General features: G+C 35.9%; 1 protein-coding gene across 1 annotated transcript in view; it reads left to right on the top strand.

Annotated features, from left to right (window-relative positions):
• Positions 1 to 5,724, top strand: part of Trpc5 (transient receptor potential cation channel subfamily C member 5) — a 140,039-nt gene extending 134,315 nt beyond the window's left edge. The window contains exons 7-10 of the mRNA XM_077107057.1: positions 1,030 to 1,233; positions 1,475 to 1,516; positions 3,291 to 3,380; positions 5,032 to 5,724. Coding sequence (XP_076963172.1) covers positions 1,030 to 1,233; positions 1,475 to 1,516; positions 3,291 to 3,380; positions 5,032 to 5,724 — 1,029 coding nt within the window. The remainder of the gene's footprint in view (positions 1 to 1,029; positions 1,234 to 1,474; positions 1,517 to 3,290; positions 3,381 to 5,031) is intronic.
• Positions 5,725 to 20,589: the final 14,865 nt, after the last annotated feature.

The following is a 20,589-nucleotide window of genomic DNA, read 5'->3' as shown; positions in this document are numbered from 1 at the left end:
TGTCAGAACAACCAAAATATGATAACTAATTCAGGCTGCTTTCCTCCTTTATTTAACTAACAAGAAACAGTGGGTCCAATTTAGTATCTGATAAAGTATATTCTCTCTGCCTTCAAAAGATGATCTCTGATCTCTCTGGGCTGGGGATATAGCTCAGCTGGTAGAGTGCTTTCCTCATATATACAAGGTCCTGGGTTCAATCCCCAGCACCACCAAAAAAAAAAAAGATGATCTCTGTTATTTTATACACAACTATTAGTTCCCTATTAGTGTTGTAATAAATTCCCATGAATGTGGTGGGTTTGAAACAATGCAAATTTATTACTTCATAGTTTTTGGTGTCAGATGTCTGAAATGGGTCTCAATGGACTAAAATCAGGGTATTGGTTGAACTTTCCAAAAGCTGTAGCAGAGAATCCATTTTCATGTCTTTTTCACTCTCTAGAGGCTACCTACATTCCTTGGACTATGGTCTGTTTTCATCTTAAAGCCAGTAATGGCTATGTCTTTCTTATATTGTATTACTCTGGACACTGACTCTCTTGTCTCCCTCTTTCACTTCTGTTATATAAGGCCCATCTAGATAATGTAGGATAATCTAAATAATGTAGGACTTAATTTCTAGTAGTAGTAGTAGTAGTAGTAGTAGTAGTAGTAGTAGTAGAAGAACGCTGGGGATTGAAGCCAGGGGTGCTTTACCACTGAGCTATATCCCCAGTTCTTTTTCATTTTTTAAGACACGGTCTCACTAAGTTGCCGAGGCTGACCTCAAACTTGTGATACTTCTGCCTCATCCTCCTAAATCACTGGTATTGTAGGTGTGCACCACTGCTCCCAGTTGTGGTAAGATATATCTTTGAGTGTTAGATTACTAAATATCTGTAATTTGGATTTACAGGGTATATGCAATTTTAATTATATAGTTACTGACAGATTGCCCTTTATAGAAGCAAGTAAAATGTGTAGGATAAGACATGGGCGCATTTTGCAGTTTCCCATCTCAAAACCTTGACCTTCTGTCTTTCATAGGATCATGCTGATATTGAGTGGAAGTTTGCAAGGACAAAGCTCTGGATGAGTTACTTTGATGAAGGTGGCACCTTACCACCTCCTTTTAACATCATCCCCAGCCCCAAATCATTTCTCTATCTTGGTAACTGGTTCAACAATACCTTCTGCCCCAAAAGAGACCCTGATGGTAGACGAAGAAGACACAACTTGAGAAGCTTCACAGTAAGACTTTTAAAATCTATTTCTTTTTAAACAAAACTATTTTCTCCCTTTCCTCCTGTGTGATACTCTCCATCTTAAACATCATAAAATCACTTCAACCTACTTATCTTTTGGAGATTTGTCAGGCAAGTGATGCCATGTCATTCTCCAGATCTAATATATAGAAACATATTCAGATGGGCGGGTGGATTAGGTGCTGGGAGACTGTTGATGTAACTTCTCTGTCCATTTTCAATTACAGGAACGCCATGCTGACAGCCTGATACAAAATCAACACTACCAGGTAATGCTTCTTCATGGGGACTAAACACAATAGTTCCTGGCCAGTTCTGTGGACTAAAAGCAAACTTCACTCCGGCTATGACTGGATTTGATGAGAGTAGGAGGCTTGGAAAAGGTGAAGTCATTCTTTGGAGTGGATTCCAAGCCCTTTAACAGCTGGATCAGCAAGGTCCATAGTATAGAAAGCTATCCTTAATCAAAATGCATTCTGCTGTCATGTATAACAAATTAGAACAAACATATTAATTAATTAATTAAAAAAAGAAAGCTATCCTTGAAATTAAGTAAAATAGGATATGTGGCTGTTCGGTCAGTCAACAAACATCTGAGACCTACTATACATCAGACATTAAGCTAGACACTGGAGATACCACTGTGGACATAAGCTTTCTACTCTTATCTAGCCAGAATTAAATACATTAAATAAATCATTATGTGAACAAAAGGCACAGAGTAATGGGAATATATAATAAATAAGGAAGATAGTACAGGACAAAACTAACCTCAATAAAGTAAAAGCTTATGTGCATGTCAGGAACTTAGGTCTTTCTAAATTCCAATACAATTTTAATGAAAGAAACATAGAAACACTTCTATCTCAGCAGCCAGAAGATAAACAAGCATCCAAATATGTGAGATATCCCTTGAGAGTAGTTATTACCGATCACAAGAAAGAGAACGCTCTCTCGCCTTCCTAATTAACAGAAACCCCAAGTAGAAAAATGTTCTGCCAGGCTTAAAGCAAATTCAGTCTTATTCTAGAAAGTCAATTCCCTAACTTTGTTCCCTTTAAGCAAAACTAAGAGAAATAGAAGATACAGAATATGGTAGGTAACCTTTCTCTCACTAATCCTGCCTCGAGCCCTTATTATTTTCACAATAATGAGTCTTAGGCAAGATTCATTGCCTTCATTTTATGTTTCATAGTTCTCACCAAAAAAAGAATCAGTTGCTGGGTTTCTCAATGAGTTATTTAAGTTCTCAGAGTAGCAGAAGTAGTAAGTGTAGCATTACTATAGGCCTTGAAATCAGTTTGAAGTAGAATTGAATTCTTATTTTGACATTCACTAGTTGTGTGTTCTTGGAGGCATCAGTTAATGTCACTGAGCCTCAGTTTCCTTATGTAAAATGGGAATAATTATAAAAATTGTGTTGTGAATGTTTAGTGGTGTGTGGGGGGGGTGTTGGTTGGCATAGTGTCTGATACATTGCAATAAGTGGCCTATCCTTGTCACCATCACTCATATAAGCCATACTATGTGTGTACCATTCCCCTGGAGGCTAAAAAGAGGCCATCCCTGTAAAGAAGTATTGGCTGGCTCTAAGAAAAATATGTTGCCTGTGTAACAGACTTAGTGACTCTCAACTTTATAGAGAGAGAGGGAAAAAAAAAAAAAAAGTACGTGTTACTAGGAGTGTTAAAGTTTAATCCTCCTGAAGGGAAAAGATACTGACTGTAAGCACTCGAGGATTATTCTACTCTCATTATTGTATAAATATAAATACATGTTTACCTAACACTTGAGTAGAAATTCTTCCTTTGGAGGTGAATTTGACTTTACTTGCACAATCTGCTATCAAATTCAGATATTCAATAATTAATTTAGCCAATAGACTTAATTCATTTTTTTTTCTTGCAGAAAATGCCTGGGTCCTGTGAGGATTTTGTTTGTAAAGATGGTCTAAGAATGTTCTATTTTCTATGTAGGTTTCTTATTTTATTTCTGAGAGCCTGAGAAAGAAACTGAATGCCTCATTTTTTTTTTTAATTCCAGGAAGTTATCAGGAATTTAGTCAAAAGATATGTGGCTGCTATGATAAGAAATTCCAAAACAAATGAGGGGCTAACAGAAGAAAATTTTAAGGTAATTTAATCATGAAGTGGTTTAATTTCTCATTTCTTAAGTATCATTTAATCTCCAGTCTTTAAGATTCTGGTGGTGGAATTTCCCCTGCCTACAACACAGCAAAAATAGCTACAGTTCTTATTCTAAGAGAATAAGTATTGAGAGATTTTAACAATGTCTCTCACACCAGTCAGTTTTATGAACAAAAGAAATCTGTTCTATGCATTCTTTTAATAATCTGGGTGTTTCTTGGTATGGCAATTGCATTACTTCAAATGATGTGGCAAAATACCAGGAGACTTAAAAGGCCTTCTTTGCCAAATACATATAAAGGTCAAAAACTCTATTATGAAATCTAAAGCCTTAAGAAACTCTACCATTAAGCACAAAAATTTTCCTATCAGAACTAGCCTAAAACAGTGATCCTCTTTTGTCCCCCAGGGCACATGTTGCAGTCTGTAGATATTTTTCGTTGTCATACTGACATCTAGTGGATAGAGATAAGGTTGCTACTAAACATCCTACCATAAACAAGATAGCCTGCCACAACAAAGAATTATCCTGCCCAACATGTCAATAGAGCCAAGGTTGAGAAACTGTATCCTAAAACATATATACGTTATACACACATATATATGTTATATAATTTTTCCTAGGTCACACAGAAAGGCTATTATCATAATCCATAGACATAAGTCATCTGTTGAGGGCCCACTATGTGCCAAGCACTCTACTAAGTGCTGGGGTACACTGGTGAGCAAGATCTAACTCATACCTAGTTTCATGGAGTGACAAACAATAATAATGTAAAGTGATAAAAGATTGAGGGTTCTAACAGGTAAACACAGGGCACTGTAGAAACAGAGAGGAGGGATACTCAATTGGACTTTGGGAGTCAGGATAGGTTTTCCAGAGCAAATGATGTTTAAGTTGAGTGTTGCAGGAAGAACTAGATAAAGGGGAGCTGAGAAAAGTGTTCAAGACAGAATGGCATAGATAACGGCCCAGAGGCAGGAGAGAATATGTTCATATGGGTGAACAGTAGAAAGCTTGGGGAAGAAGAAATGAGAATGCAAAGATTGACAGGTACTAGGACTTGAAAAATCCTGTAGGCATGAAATGGCATTTCTACTTTTTCCTACGGTCAGTGGTAAGTTACTCACACTTTTTAAGCAGCAGGATAACATGATCAGATTTAAGCTTTCAAAGATGGCTTTTAAAGAAACAACCTAACATCTAAGCAGCCAGTTAAGGACAGGACTTGAATGAACAGGGATCCCTATCTCAAAACAGCAGTCCTATCACCTGATATTTCACTTCTCTGATTTCATTCCTTGGAATCATAATAGCTTTTTCTTCTCCAATGGTCCTTTTCTATGCAATAACCTGTGAAAGCCAGTGCCCTAATCTAATACCTTGTTAGTTAACACTATTAGTCTGTTGATGTGCACCTGATGGGGAGGTTCTGAAATCAACTTTACTCACTATACAATCTTTCAAACTAATTTGGTTTTTTGGGGGCTTGAATAATATAAATTTTTTCTGGTATTATGTGTACTTTGTGGTTTGCTACTAGGCAAGACCTAGAACATTCCAAAGGGTATTCAGTGTGCCCATTTTGAACTAAAGTTCAAGCTTTTTGACATACATGTCTCCCCTCTTTCCCTAGGAATTAAAGCAGGACATCTCCAGCTTCAGATATGAAGTGCTTGACCTCTTAGGAAACAGAAAACACCCAAGGAGAAGTTTTTCCACAAGCAGCACTGAATTCTCTCAGAGGGATGACACCAATGATGGCTGTGGTGGGGCTCGGGCCAAATCCAAGAGTGTCTCATTCAATTTAGGCTGCAAGAAAAAGGCCTGCCATGGGCCACCTCTCATCAGAACCATGCCAAGAGCCAGTGGTTCCCAGGGGAAGTCAAAAGCTGAGTCATCAAGCAAACGCTCCTTCATGGGTCCTTCTCTCAAGAAACTGGGTCTTCTTTTCTCAAAGTTTAATGGTCATATGTCTGAACCCAGTTCAGAGCCAATGTACACAATTTCTGATGGAATCGTCCAGCAGCATTATATGTGGCAGGACATCAGATATTCTCAGATGGAGAAAGGGAAAGCAGAAGCCTGTTCTCAAAGTGAAATTAACCTCAGTGAGGTAGAATTAGGTGAAGTCCGGGGTGCTGCTCAGAGCAGTGAATGTCCTCTAGCCTGTTCCAGCTCTCTTCACTGTGCATCCAGCATCTGCTCCTCAAATTCTAAACTTTTAGACTCCTCTGAGGATGTATTTGAAACTTGGGGAGAGGCCTGTGACTTGCTCATGCACAAATGGGGTGATGGACAGGAAGAACAAGTTACAACTCGGCTCTAAGTCAAGTCCCTATCACCTGTTCTGGAACTCAAAACGAAATTTGTAATTTCCTTATTCTCAGAGGTGACATAGAATATGACTCCCTCACTGCCCCCCTAGAAAGGAGAGTGAAACTCCTATTATTCTCACTTTTCATAGCCACATTCCCCAATTTTTGTTCTTGTTTTATTATTACTATTATTTGCCTTTTTATACCTATTAACACTAAGTCCATCTCACAACCATCTGAAGGGGTGTTGCCCCTAATCAGCAGAGGTGCAGTCGGGTGCTTAACCCTTTTGCTTTGCTTTCGTTTTCTTACCCTTGCTTCCTTGAAGCTACAGGTGCCACTTTGCTACTGTTGCTGCCGCACAGATTCCTGACCTTCCTCAGGATTTCATGCCATCTCCCCACAGGGCTGAGGGATGTGGTCAGCAGTCCCCACCAGCTATCAGATATGGCAAACCAACCTGCCTATCTTTGTTACCCTTCAGTGCTACACGCTGCCCATGCTGGTTCAATGAACAGCATCAAAGGGAGGCTGAACAGACTCCAAAGAATTGTCAGCTTGTGGTTTCTAGGTATAACTGGCCTTTTTGTTTTGTTTTGAAACACAACTTCTCAATTATGGGGGCTGTTGAGTTTTTGTTTCTTAAAGATGTGTTAGTTTCTTAATGTGTGCCAATGAGATATTTACCCTATAGTATATGTCATATCTAATAAGTTAGGCAAATTCCTGTGTTTGTGTATTTCAGTTAACTTACTACATTTTAAAATTTGATAGTATTGAAATTAGTATTTAGGATGTATACTGTTTTTTAAAAACTTCTACTGCACTCTAATCAATTATCATTACATCTCATACATTGGCAAGAAAAAAATAATTAGCTGGTATATTTATAGGGTCCTATCTACTGTTGATAGTTTTAATTATCATTGCTATCAAGGCATTTCTAAGATAAAAGCCTGGAGTTAAAATATTTTTTATCAGAACAATGACATCTTGCTGAAGTATTGAAATCTGAAAAAAAAAACCTATCTTCATGTTAATTAATTGCTTTCTGGGGAAAAAATCAACAAAACAATTTCACATCTAGGTAATCTAATTCAGGTTGCAGTTTTAATATTCATTGGGGGCAGCAGAAGTGCATGTGTAAACTTATGTTAGATATAAAACATAACAACTAGCAGATCCATGGACCTGTGAACATGAACCAAATCTACTGTCTTCAAAAAAGTGCTCCTGGAGATTAAATTAAGAATGCATAGCCTAGAAAAGACAGGTTAGTTGTCACCCTATGCTTTTAAATGTCAATGCCAACAGGAATCCATCTAAATTCCTGTAACTTCTGGTTAAAGTAATTAAATAAGGAATTTTCAAATAATGAAAATATTTCTCCAAACTAGCTTTTAACAGTATTGTTTCTGTTGTTCAAATTGATTTCCCTTGCTTTCCCAAGCATTGGGAGTGATGGTTAAACTGTTTCACATGGAAAAGAGTTAAATTAGGGAGCTAGGGCAGCAAGAGGAGATGTTGAAGAGTAAAACTCAGATCCAAGGAAATGAGATCAAGCTGTGTCAAGACCCATTGGCAAAGGGTTGTCTCAAAATAATTTCTTGATCATATCTGAAGTGGTCATTTATTCAAATCTAACTTCTCCCCTGCTTCACTAAATAGGATTATCATAAATGGCTCTGACATGTTTTAAAACAGGCTACTTTCAAAAAGAAAAACAAAACAGGTTAATTTCCAAAAGAAAGGTTTCTAAAGTTAAAGATTCAACTTTCCTAGTGAGGCACAGTGGTACACACCTGCAAATCCTAGTGGCTCAGGAGGCTGAAGCAGGAGGATCACAAGTTCAAAGCCAGCCTCAACAACAGTGAGGCCCTAAGCAACTGAGTGAGACCCTGTCTCTGAATAAAATACAAAATAGGGCTGGGGGTGTGGCTCAGTGGCTGAGTGTCCTGAGGTCAATTCCCAGCATGCCCCTCCTCAAAGCTTCAACTTTCCAGTCAAATTCATTTGAATAACAACAGAACCCAGACTACATTCCTAACTCATACTGATGGCACTAAAGAACAAAACCAAAAACAATATATAACCCAATTTCATCAAAGAAAAACATGTCTATTTCACAAATATATGAATGTCTGATAAACGAGGCATAATCATTCTAGCGGTTATTTTATCATCAGAAAACAGAGTAGCCAAACATGGAGTCATGCACTAAAATATGACTTTTCTCAGTTTATATTCTAGAGAGAGAATAAATATAATCACAGTAACCAACCTTGACTATTGAAACGAGTGTCATATTTCATGGGAGTATATGCCTTTCCAAATCTTCTTATTGTCCTTGTGACAGGCTTAGGACTTCACTAGTTACCTTGAAACCTCATTTATGATGGGAGTTAGACTAAACAGCTATTGCCCTAACTTCCATCTTGGTGACAACATTTTTATTAACTCTAACTTGTAGAAAGTAGAAGGGGAAAGAGTTTTGTATTCACTTCTTAACTTTCTGGATCAGCTAAAAAACAAAACAAACAAACAAACAAAAAAAAACATATTTGGGGCTGGGGATATGGCCAGTGGTAGAGTGCTTGCTTACCTACCATGTTTAAGGCTCTGAGCTCCACCCCCAGCAATACCAAAAAATGTATTTAATATCAAAATACTTAAGTATGTCCTCTAACCCCAGAGAAGGTATAAGCCAACTTGAGAGTACATTTACAAGCTTAAAAGCTAAAATAGAACCTTAGAGAAGAGCAATTATATTCAAACCTTATAAAAGGGAAAATGTGTCCAGAGGATTTGATCAAAGACAGAGCTAGTTAATAAACTCAAATCTTCTAAATAATAGAAACAAGACATTACAAAAATATGTATTATATATATAATCGTAGACGTATAAATGAAATTGCCATCACAGATACCTATTTTTTTCCATTTGCCTAACATGCTGTAAACTCCAAAATTTTCACTGGCATATTTAAATGTAAAGTAAGGAACGTACCACAAAGTAAAAAATATATAAGAATCATGTACTAATTGATTTTTAAAAAGTATTCTGTGGTTTGTTTCCATTATAGCTGCCTTTAACTTTTAAAAACCTTGGATTCATTTGAGTCAGTCTCCTTGATATTAAGGTAAATATATTATATAGTCCAAACTGTATAGAAAGTGACCAATGCTTAAGTATATCCTTTACTTCTAACTTTAACTCCAGTGAAGTACAAAGATGTAGGAAAGATTCTAAATTCAAAATCACTGTTTTTCAATGACAAATTTTAAAGAGAACGTAAATTCCCCAAGTTATATCTTTGTACTTAATGGGACTATGGAATACTTTCCAGTTCTTTCTGCCTCCCATAATCACTTATTTTACTTTGACCTAATTTAGGCTTTAATTATTCAGCTAAGTCCAAAATACCTGCCTATAATTTGACTAAAGAACTTAAAAAAATAGGACCTCCATCTTTTTAATGACTTAATACCTTTTTTAAAAAAGAACTTTATAGTTCTAACAGTAGTGCAAACCTCCTCTGAACAATGAAAAAGGTATTTTAGAGAAAAATGTGAAGTAATGTCTTAGCCAGAAAATATAAAAACAACTGTTTGGCATTCAAACTGCATTGTGGGGAAGATTCAAAGTGGTGTTTTGACAGTTTTAGTGGCCCAGACCTTGATTTGTTAAATCATCAGGCAAAAAGGTATTTGAAGTTAGGCTGAAATTCCTTTCTGTTTAACACTACAAAAGAAAACCCGAGCATATTATTTTGGTAATCAAGTTTTTAAAACAGTGCTAACAGATCATTTGTAGAAAAAAGTTAATTAAATGGTTTAAACCATTTAAATACCTCTTCATACCCACTCCCAACTCCTGCAGCTTTGCCCATGGTTATTTTAGATTGTTTCTTTGGCTTAAGTGCTCCAAATACCCACTTTGTTTGTGTACAACTAACCTGAGTGCCCTCAAATTCTATGTGAGCCTTACTTTAGTACACAAAAATTCTAATTCAACTATACTGACAATGACCCTTTCTCAATCACCTTTCCTGAATAGATGAAGGTTTTGGCTTTCTTTACTTTTTCAGATGTTCCCCAAAGTGAGAGCCTGGTCTGTGTATGTATGTCCATACACATTGAATCCTTAACAGAATTTGATACATCTGGCCCTGACCTTTCATCCCTTTTGGTGATCACTAAATCATTTTGAAAGGGAGGAGAAGCAGGGATAACTTTTCAATGGAAAGACACTTCCTAAGATATGGTGAAGTACTAAAATGAACTACCATGCTAACATCCTCTATAGGACAACTGTTATATCCAGAGTTTTCAGGATTTGCAGTTTCTGGTTTTAAGGGAAAATAATTAAGCATTTAAGTCAGAATAAAAAAGAACTTACCTGTAAAAATATACATTTTTGACCAAATAAAGTCTGCATACTTCAGATTTACTACATATTTGAGATATTAGTATTCATAATGCTGATAATGTGGCCTATGATTTTCCTTAGTATGCTACTTGATGTTCCAGAGAAGGTTGGTGGCTTTTGAGTGCTTTTACATTTAGAAAATGGAATGCCTACTAAACAGAGAAGTTAATTGCAGGAACGATGCAGGCAGCAAGCTAGAGTACAATACCATCTTTAAGCTCAATATTTGTGTTCTCTCATTCTAGAGTGGATTTGTCTTGTACCTGTTAATTTATTAGATCTGCTATTTTTCTAAAGATATACTGTCATTGTTTGTGATACGTAAGAAACCTATACACATTAAGAATTATAATACAAAATTAAGCAGAATGCCCTTATGTCAAAAGCTTCTTTTCTCGTCATGTTGTGAAAGCTCTATAGAGGCTTCCTATTACAGTATAAATTAATAGCAAGCAAAAGATAGCCCACTGCTTTTGATCATTGTAAGCAACCTCTGTGTATCTGTCCTCCCTCTGTAAAGCCTTCTTTAAAACTCAAAAGTGACTCGATAGAACCCAAAAGGACTAACTGAAGAAGTAAAAACAGCCTAAAGTTTGGTGGTCATCCTACCAATTTGCAGTACATATTGTCCTTTGTCCAAGGAGCTGTAAAATGCATGCACTCCCCCCCTCAAAGCATTGTCCTCAGTGGCACATGAATGAATAGGTGGCAGTGTCCCTTTTATTTAAACCTAAATTAGCCAACTACTTGCAAGTAGCTAAACTGGGCTTGGTTATCTTGTCTTTTCCCACAAAGCTCAATATATCCCCAAAATGTTTATTACCACTGTCTTACAATCTAGAAATCCTCTTGATAATTTCCAGTCTTTCACAACCCTTGAAACACAAGACAAAAAGGATACTTTGGATTTTTGCTAGGTTCTTGGGGGACTTAAATGGTGATAGTGAAGTGTCAAAATCTTTCTAAGTAAGGACCAGTGTGGATAAACACTTTAAAACATAGGACTAAACCACAAATATGTTAAACTTCAAATAACCAAATTAAGATGGAGTTGCTCGATTGAAATATGTGGTTTCTAAGGAATGGGATGTGTGGCTCAGAAAGAGAACTTGCCTAGCATATGCAAGGCTCTGAGTTCAATCCCTAGCACCCCCACCCAACAAATGTTTCAGGATTAAAATATTAACATCACCATTTTCTCCTTTAACAAAATCCAGAAATCAACAGTATGTAAAAACTAGCTCAGAATAACCTATAAATCATTTTTCAAATTTTGAGCTATATTTGAGTTGAATTTCAGAAGGCAGCAAGTTCTCACCTGGGGGCACTATATTCATAAATTCAAAACAGATACATAGGATTATATCTTGAATTGTGCAATATCACAGACTGGCTTTCATAAATAATGTACATTTTAACCAACTATTGGGAGGATTGATTTTTCCAAATCTTACCTAAAAAATAAAATGGTTTTGCTAAAACTCTGAAAGAGAAATAAAAGCTAAAATTGGGGGAAGGCAATATGGAAGAAATGCTAGATTATAAATCTGGTGTCAGGTTTTATCCTCATAAACTTAGAATAAGCATATAAAGTAGGTTTATAAAGTAATGGCATTTTCATAAAATTATCAGAATATATATACACTTAAATGAATGTTGTCCTTCCAAGTAGTCCCCTTAAGAAGCTGTACCTATATTCTAATGATGCTGCCATTACTCACCCTATTTTGGACTTCTACTTTTTGAGGGCTTTCAAAATTCAAAGTATAATCTCTGAATATTAACTAGTAGGAATCACGACCCTTTAAGAGTATATTTTTAGAAAGTCAATGTAATTTTAGATAAATTTTAGTAAAATGCTGAGTGATCAAGCTGAGTTCTTTTATGGTTTAAAAAATACTTTAAGTGGTATTATACAATTGGCACCTTGTTGAATTTTCACAATTGTATATTCCCCTGGAACCATTACTCAAAGTCAAGATAGACAATATCTGTATTATCCCCTAAAAATTCCTTACTCCCCTTTGCAATCTAGACTCTAGTCTCAAAAGGTGTGTGGAGCAGAGGCAGCCCTACTGAAATTAGCATACAGTCCCTCCTCAAAGATACTTTAAAGAGCAACAATATTCAGATTCAGAACTTCCAGATTTGGAATCACAATGATGTAACTCTTAAAACAACTGTGTTTAAATAGGAAATACATTGGGAATTCCAGTGACTTATGTTGTGAACGAACTAAGAATTAGCTCTCCAAATCTTATTTATCTACAAGAAATGACGTTTTTAAAATGTAGAGATTGACTACTAAGCCCTTAACAGAAAGAGAGAACAGTAAAGAAAAACCTTTATCCTCCATAGAAAAACAGAGGTGAGGGTTGTGGACTCAAGACACCATGGTAACAGAAAACAGTAGGAGGCAGCTTCAGTGGGAGGATGGCAGTAGTTAGGTCATTTAAACATCACATGTTCAGGCTAGATGTTTCCTGTACAAGATCTATTCCTATTATTTAAAACACACTTTTACCACTTCGTGGTCACACTTTATAGGGCTTCCTCTTACAATATGTATTAAACAATCTGTTTCAGTAACCAAGACAATGAAGCCTGCAGTCCAAAAAGCACAGTGATAACCCTACTTGGTATATTTGGACAGGGGAAGCAGTCACAATGTTCAAGTGTACAGAATCACTGGAAATCAGTGGAACCAGTGGCATTAAACATGAATGTTTTGAGTTCATAAGAAGAGGTCTTCTTAACACATTAGTCTGTTAAATTAATGTTAAAGGAAATCCTGTAAAGATATGGGCCTTCTCCAGGACAATTCAGTTGAGGATATATACATCCATCCTTCTCAAGGGAAAATATGTAAATTTGTATTCATTTCTTCTAATATAAGAATGTACACTAGAGAGAGTATTCAAGAAGACAGCAACATCTGAACTCTTCACATGATTCTATTTCTATAAGATTTCTCAAAATTGAAGTTCAAATTGAAGATGGAGAGTTTCTTCCTAGCCAAAACAGTGAATACACTTCAATGCTACAGGATGAATTGATACTAGGAAAAGAAATGGTAGAAAAGACAGGCTATGCTTAATTCACTTTCTCAGTCTAACTGGTAACCCATCACACATAACCAACCATACTGAAAATGTTTGTATCAAATTTAAGGTTAAAATGGAATCTCCCAAGCTTAATTCATAAAAAGATAAATTTCCAAAATGTGTTTGTGCAAATGGCATTTTGACTTTGCAGACTATTTTAAAAACTAAAACTTCTTTGAGTAACTATTACTTTTATTTAAATACTTTCTGTAAGAAGTGCAAAGTTAGTGTCAACTGTGTCAAAAACAATCTTGTATAATAATTTTGTGTATTTTTAGCTTCAGTAAAAACAGAAATAAAGCATTTACTCCCCCCAAATGTATGGCTACTTAGATTTAAGGTGTTTTGTTCTTCTCTTTTCCAATGTAATCATTTATGGCTATTAATAAACATTTATGAACAACACTGGACTTCCCACTGTAATTTAACCAGCAAAAACACTAATGGGAGAATTCTAGTCTAAAATATTTTGTAAAGTGTATGACTGAACAAATGTTATCACTCTAATTTTTATATTTCCCCATCAAAGATATGACTACTAAACAACAACTTAAATATTCACAAGGAACTATGAAACAATTAAGTAAAAGGACCCATACAGCTATAAAGCTATAACTTAAGGGCTGAGGTTGTAATTCCATGAGAGAGTACTTGCCTGGCATGTGTAAGCTTATTCCCAGCAAAACACACACACACACACACACACACACACACACACAAAATACTTAAAGCTATAGAGAGTGATATTAGGTAATCTTACAGGCCTGATCCTGTAATTTTTCTTTATTGACTTAACACATTGTATGAAAGAGGTCAGATCTACAAATCAGAAAACATAAACCAAAGTTAATCTGGTCATGATTAAACTAATGTAAACTGAGTAGATGTGAGCAATACTTCAATTATTAGCTGCCATTACTTGAGATTTTTTTGTAATAGACTTTATTTAGCAAATCCTTTCCCCCAATTAATTCACATTCCTGAATTTTAGTGTCTTATATTTTACTAATTAAATTTTTACCTTACCAGAAGGCTGGGGATATTATAGCTCAATTGGTAGAGTACTTGCATAGAAAGCACAGGGCCCCGGGTTTAATCACCAGCACCACAAAACAACAACAAAACCTTTACCTTACCAGAGACCCAGTTAGCATATCAAAACAGTTCACTTTCAGATAAATAACTCACCTGCTGATCCTGGCATAATTACTTTAAGTATAAATGAGTGAATAATATTTACATAGTAGTTAAGGACAATTTAAAATGCAGGTGTATATCTGACAAAGATTTGCAACCAGCATGTGTCAAAAACAATTTTGTACAATAATTTTGTGTAGTTTTAGCTTCAGTATGTACAAAAGCACTCTAAAATGCAATAATGCAATTGATCTGAACATACCCAAAAAATGAATATATATAATAAAGAAGTACACGAAAAAATGCTTGGTATTAAAAAATATAAGCAGGGAAATGCAAGTTAAAACCACACTGTGATAACATTTACTATAAACCCACTAGAATGACTGAAATAATTCTATTCCAAGAAGAATGAAAAGAAAAAAATTCTAGAAAAAATGTTCATAGGCCAGGTATGGTGGCACATGCCTGCAATCCAAACAACTGGGGAGGCTAAGGCAGGAGGATTCCAAATTTGTGTCCAGCCTAGACAATTTAGCAAGATCAGTCTCAAAAAAGGGGGGTGGGTGGGAGTAGGGGTCTATCTTAGTGGTAAAGCACTACTGAGTTCAATCCGTAGTACGGCACAAAGAAAGGTTCATAGCAGCTTTGTTTATATCAAAACTCTGGGTCCCTCAATATAATAAAGGATAAGCAAACTACAGGCATATCCATACTAAGTAACGAAAAAAAAAACATACTATTGGCATGCAAATGGATGAAACGCACATGTGCTGTGCTGAAAGAATCCTTATCCAAAAGAGCACATTATTTATAAATTTTTTTATTATTGGTTGTTCAAAACATTACAAAGCTCTTGACATATCATATTTCATACATTTGATTCAAGTGGGTTATGAACTCCCATTTTTACTCCGTATACAGATTGCAGAATCACATCGGTGACACATCCACGTTTTTACATATTGCCATACTAGCGACTGTTGTATTCTGCTATCTTTCCTATCCTCTACTATCCCCCCTCCCCTCCCCTCCCATCTTCTCTCTCTACCCCATCTACTGTAATTCATTTCTCTCCCTTGTTTTTTTCCCTTTCCCCTCACATCCTCTTATATGTAATTTTGTATAACAATGAGGGTCTCCTTCCATTTCCATGCAATTTCCCTTCTCTCTCCCTGTCCCTCCCACCTCTCGTCCCTGTTTAATGTTAATCTTTTTCTCATGCTCTTCCTTCCTGCTCTGTTCTTAGTTGCTCTCCTTATATCAAAGAAGACATTTGGCATTTGTTTCTTAGGGATTGGCTAGCTTCACTTAGCATAATCTGCTCTAATGCCATCCATTTCCCTGCAAATACCATGATTTTGTCATTTTTTAGTGCTGAGTAATACTCCATTGTGTATAAATGCCAAATTTTTTTTATCCATTCATCTATTGAAGGGCATCTAGGATGGTTCCACAGTCTAGCTATTGTGAATTGTGCTGCTATGAACATCGATGTAGCAGTATCCCTATAGTACCCTCTTTTAAGGTCTTCAGGGAATAGTCCGAGAAGGGCAATAGCTGGGTCAAATGGTGGTTCCATTCCCAGCTTTCTCAGGAATCTCCATACTGCTTTCCAAATTGGCCGCACCAATTTGCAGTCCCACCAGCAATGTACAAGAGTACCCTTTTCCCCACATCCTCGCCAGCACTTGTTGTTTGACTTTCTAATGGCTGCCAATCTTACTGGAGTGAGATGGTATCTTAGGGTGGTTTGATTTTCATTTCTCTGACTGCTAGAGATGGTGAGCATTTTTTCATGTACTTGTTGACTGATTGTATGTCCTCCTCTGAGAAGTGTCTGTTCAGGTCCTTGGCCCATTTGTTGATTGGGTTATTTGTTTTCTTATTGTCTAATTTTTTGAGTTCTTTGTATACTCTGGATATTAGGGCTCTATCTGAAGTGTGAGGAGTAAATATTTGTTCCCAGGATGTAGGCTCCCTATTTACCTCTCTTATTGTTTCTCTAGCTGAGAAACAACTTTTTAGTTTAAGTCCCACTTGTTGATTCTTGTTTTTAACTCTTGTGCTATGGGTGTCCTATTAAGAAATTTGGAGCCCAACCCCACAATATGTAGATCGGAGCCGACTTTTTCTTCTATCAGATGCAGAGTCTCTGATTTGATATCAAGCTCCTTGATCCATTTTGAGTTAACTTTTGTGCATGGCGAGAGAAGGGGATTCAGTTTTATTTTGTTGCATATGGATTTCCAGTTTTCCCAACACCATTTGTTGAAGAGGCTATCCTTCCTCCATTGCATACTTTTAGCCCCTTTATCAAATATAAGATAGTTGTAATTTTGTGGATTGGTCTCTGTGTCCTCTATTCTGTACCATTGGTCCACCCGCCTGTTTTGGTACCAGTACCATGCTGTTTTTGTTGCTATTGCTCTGTAGTATAGTTTGAAATCTGGTATCGCTATTCCTCCTGATTCACACTTCCTGCTTAGAATTGCTTTTGCTATTCTGGGTCTTTTATTTTTCCATATGAATTTCATGATTGCTGTATCTATTTATACAAGAAATGCTGTTGGGATTTTGATTGGCATTGCATTGAACCTATAGAGAACTTTTGGTAATATCGCCATTTTGATGTTAGTTCTGCCTATCCATGAACAGGGTATATTTTTCCATCTTCTAAGATCTTCTTCTATTTCTCTCTTTAGGGTTCTGTAGTTTTCATTGTATAAATCTTTCACCTCTTTTGTTAGGTTGATTCCCAAGTATTTTTTTTGAGGATATTGTGAATGGGGTGGTTTTCCTCATTTCCATTTCAGAAGGTTTGTCGCTGATATACAGGAATGCCTTTGATTTATGTGTGTTGATTTTATATCCTGCCACTTTGCTGAATTCATTTATTAGCTCTAGTAGTTTCTTTGTAGACCCTTTTGGGTCTTCTAGGTATAAGATCATGTCATCCACAAAAGGCTTCCAACCAAGAAAAGCCAAGGACCAGATGGGTATACAGCGGAGTTTTACAAAAACTTTAAAGAGTTAATACCAATACTTTTCAAGTTATTTCAGGAAATAGAAAAAGAAGGAGCTCTTCCAAATTCATTCTATGAGGCCAACATCACCCTGATCCCGAAACCAGACAAAGACACTTCAAAGAAAGAAAACTACAGACCAATATCTCTAATGAACCTAGATGCAAAAATCCTCAATAAAATTCTGGCGAATCGGATACAAAAGCATATCAAAAAAATTGTACAACATGATCAAGTAGGATTCATCCCTGGGATGCAAGGCTGGTTCAATATACGGAAATCAATAAACGTTATTCACCACATCAATAGACTTAAAGATAAGAACCATATGATCATCTCAATAGAGGCAGAAAAAGCATTCAAAAAAGTACAGCATCCCTTTATGTTCAAAACACTAGAAAAACTAGGGATAACAGGAACTTACCTCAACATTGTAAAAGCTATCTATGCTAAGCCTCAGGCTAGCATCATTCTAAAAGGAGAAAAACTGAAGGCATTCCCTCTAAAATCTGGAACAAGACAGGGATGCCCTCTCTCACCACTTCTATTCAATATAGTTCTCGAAATACTGGCCAGAGCAATTAGACAGACAAAAGAAATTAAAGGCATTAAGATAGGTATTTATAAATATTTAAAAAGCAGAAATCTAGGGGCTGGGGATGTGGCTCAAGTGGTAGCGCGCTCGCCTGGCATGCGTGCGGCCCGGGTTCGATCCTCAACACCACATACAAACAAAGATGTTGTGTCCGCCGAATACTGAAAAATAAATATTAAAAATTCTCTCTCCTCTCTCTCTCTCTCTCTCTCCCTCTCTCTTTAAAAAAAAAAAAAAAAGCAGAAATCTATTCTGGGGAAAATGAGAAAAAAAATAGTGGTTCCTTGGGTTAGGGTGTAGAAGCAGGAAGTAAATGGAAAGGAGCCATGAAGGGATGTGGGGGATGATGATGTTATCTTGGTAAGGACTTATACTCATAGGTGTATGCTCTGTCACAACACATGCATTCAACACTGAAGATTTGTGCAAAAAAAAAGTCTTTAACAAACACCAAACTCTAGTTAACAATATGCATGATGAAAAATTTAGAAGTGAAATGTACATAGTCTGCAATTTTAAAATTCAAGAATAAGAATTTATGGATATATAAAAAAAGAATAGTAAAATGTTAATTGTAGAATGTAGGTGGTAGATATATGTATGTTTATTGCAAAAGTCTTCCAACTTTTCTGGATGTTTAAAATTTTTTCCATAATAATGTTGGAAAAAAAAATAAGCAGTGAGTAAAGAAAAAGAACTAAGTAACAAAAGCCAAATCCATGCCATGTTTTGAAAAAATCAGGAAGAGGAAAACTTTTTGAATACTTGAGGTTATATCAGCAGAGCTAAATGAATGGAATTTTTTTTTTTACAAGTTCAACTACTGAAGCAAACAAAGCAACCGAATATTAAATGAATTCTTACTAAGGAAAAAATTTCACTTTGAAGTGGCTGATACATCAGAGCAAGGATTACATCTTAATGCTTTAGTACTCTAGTACTAGGGTAGAATTTTTTCCTAAAATTCTGCAAACAATTTGAAATAACCTGTATTTTATATATAGTAACATCTACAAGAAAGATTTGCTAATTATGTAAGGAGATTGACCACTCATATAACATTAATAAATTAATCCTAATAACCAATAATATTTGGCGAGAATAGAGCTTAGCATTTTATTCACTGGCAGGTTTGAATTCATAAGAACTGGTTCCATCAATATGAATATTCAACTTAATATTATAGAAATGCACCTCCCACAAAAGGCCTATTCAGTGGCAAGAACCACCTACCAGGGAAGAACAAGGGTTCAATAGTCAGGGACTTTCTGGTTTTGAAGATCCACTCTGACATTTGTAAAGAAAAAAAGTAAACTCAAAAGTGGTAGTGATTTATTAGGAAAACAATTACTGAAATAGTAAAACCTGAAATGTTCACCCACCTCAATTAGTTTCAGCTATAAAAAATATCATGTGTTATTTTTTTTTTTAGAGTGGAAAGTAGAAGCTTTATTAAAGGACAGGAGAAAAGACTTCTCCCCGAAGAAGAAGGGGACCCAAAAGGTGGAATCTGTGGAAGGGGGAGCTATCATGTGTTATTAAAAGTAGTTTTTAAGCAACTTAGTGAGACCTTGTCTCAAAACAAAATAACAAAGACAACAACCCCCGCCACCACCAAAAAAAAAAAAAAAAAAAAAACAGGGCTGGGGAAGTAGTTCAGTTCTGGGTACCAGAGGGAGGGAAAAAAAGTTTTACACATAGCTAATGAATATTCTTCAAAATTACAGAGTTTTAAAGAACCTATTTTCTATCTTACAGGATCCCCACAAATCCCTTAATGTCTTAGCAGTATCTTTTGACCAAATGCAACAGCCTTTCCCTAAAATGTGATCAATTTACTGTTTTTCAGGATTCAAGATGCTTCTTAAAACTCGACCACTTACTAACTTCTTAAGCAAACACTTCCTCTCCAGATGGCCAGTTACCAAGATATTTTATTATGAAAAATTTCAAACACAAAAATAGATAATAGCATAATAAACCCAGGCTTCAATGGTTATTATCAACAGATGACACACAACTAGCTAATATTCTTTCATCTAAAAACCTCATCCCTAGATTCTTTGAAACAATTCCTAAATCAATCATTCTAAGACAGTTTTAACCACAAAATGGTTACCTAAACTCAAGGGGATCTTTTCCTGAAGCTACATTTCCCACATGCCCCTGAAAAGTATTACAGGGAAAATTTCCTTTGATAATTGAGCTAGAAGAGTGGACAAGGATTCTAAATCGGCATGCTTCTACCGAGGCTTAATATTATATGTAGGATTGGCAGAGGACAGGTTGTCTTTTGCTATATTAGTTCTCTTAAATTCTTAGCTATTATTATAACTGGAAATAAAATGGACTAAAACAGTCTGAGATTTAGGAAAGTCTAAATGGTAGTTCATGTCCTACCCTCCCCAATGGACTATTGTTATTCATGGATATTTTATTTGAGTGTCTGGTGTTCACATTTTTTTAAACCACCATGATTTGTTTATACAATTTCCAAAGCTTATTAAAAAGGTTATGCTTTGATTGTAGGCTCCAAGGAAATAAAAGATGTTTTAAATTCACAAGTCTCGAATTACAACAGATTC

This window comes from Callospermophilus lateralis, chromosome X, assembly GCF_048772815.1.
Source record: "Callospermophilus lateralis isolate mCalLat2 chromosome X, mCalLat2.hap1, whole genome shotgun sequence".
Taxonomy (NCBI): domain Eukaryota; kingdom Metazoa; phylum Chordata; class Mammalia; order Rodentia; family Sciuridae; genus Callospermophilus; species Callospermophilus lateralis.
Note: the sequence above shows the minus strand (reverse complement) of the source record. Positions and strands in the feature narration are given on the sequence as shown.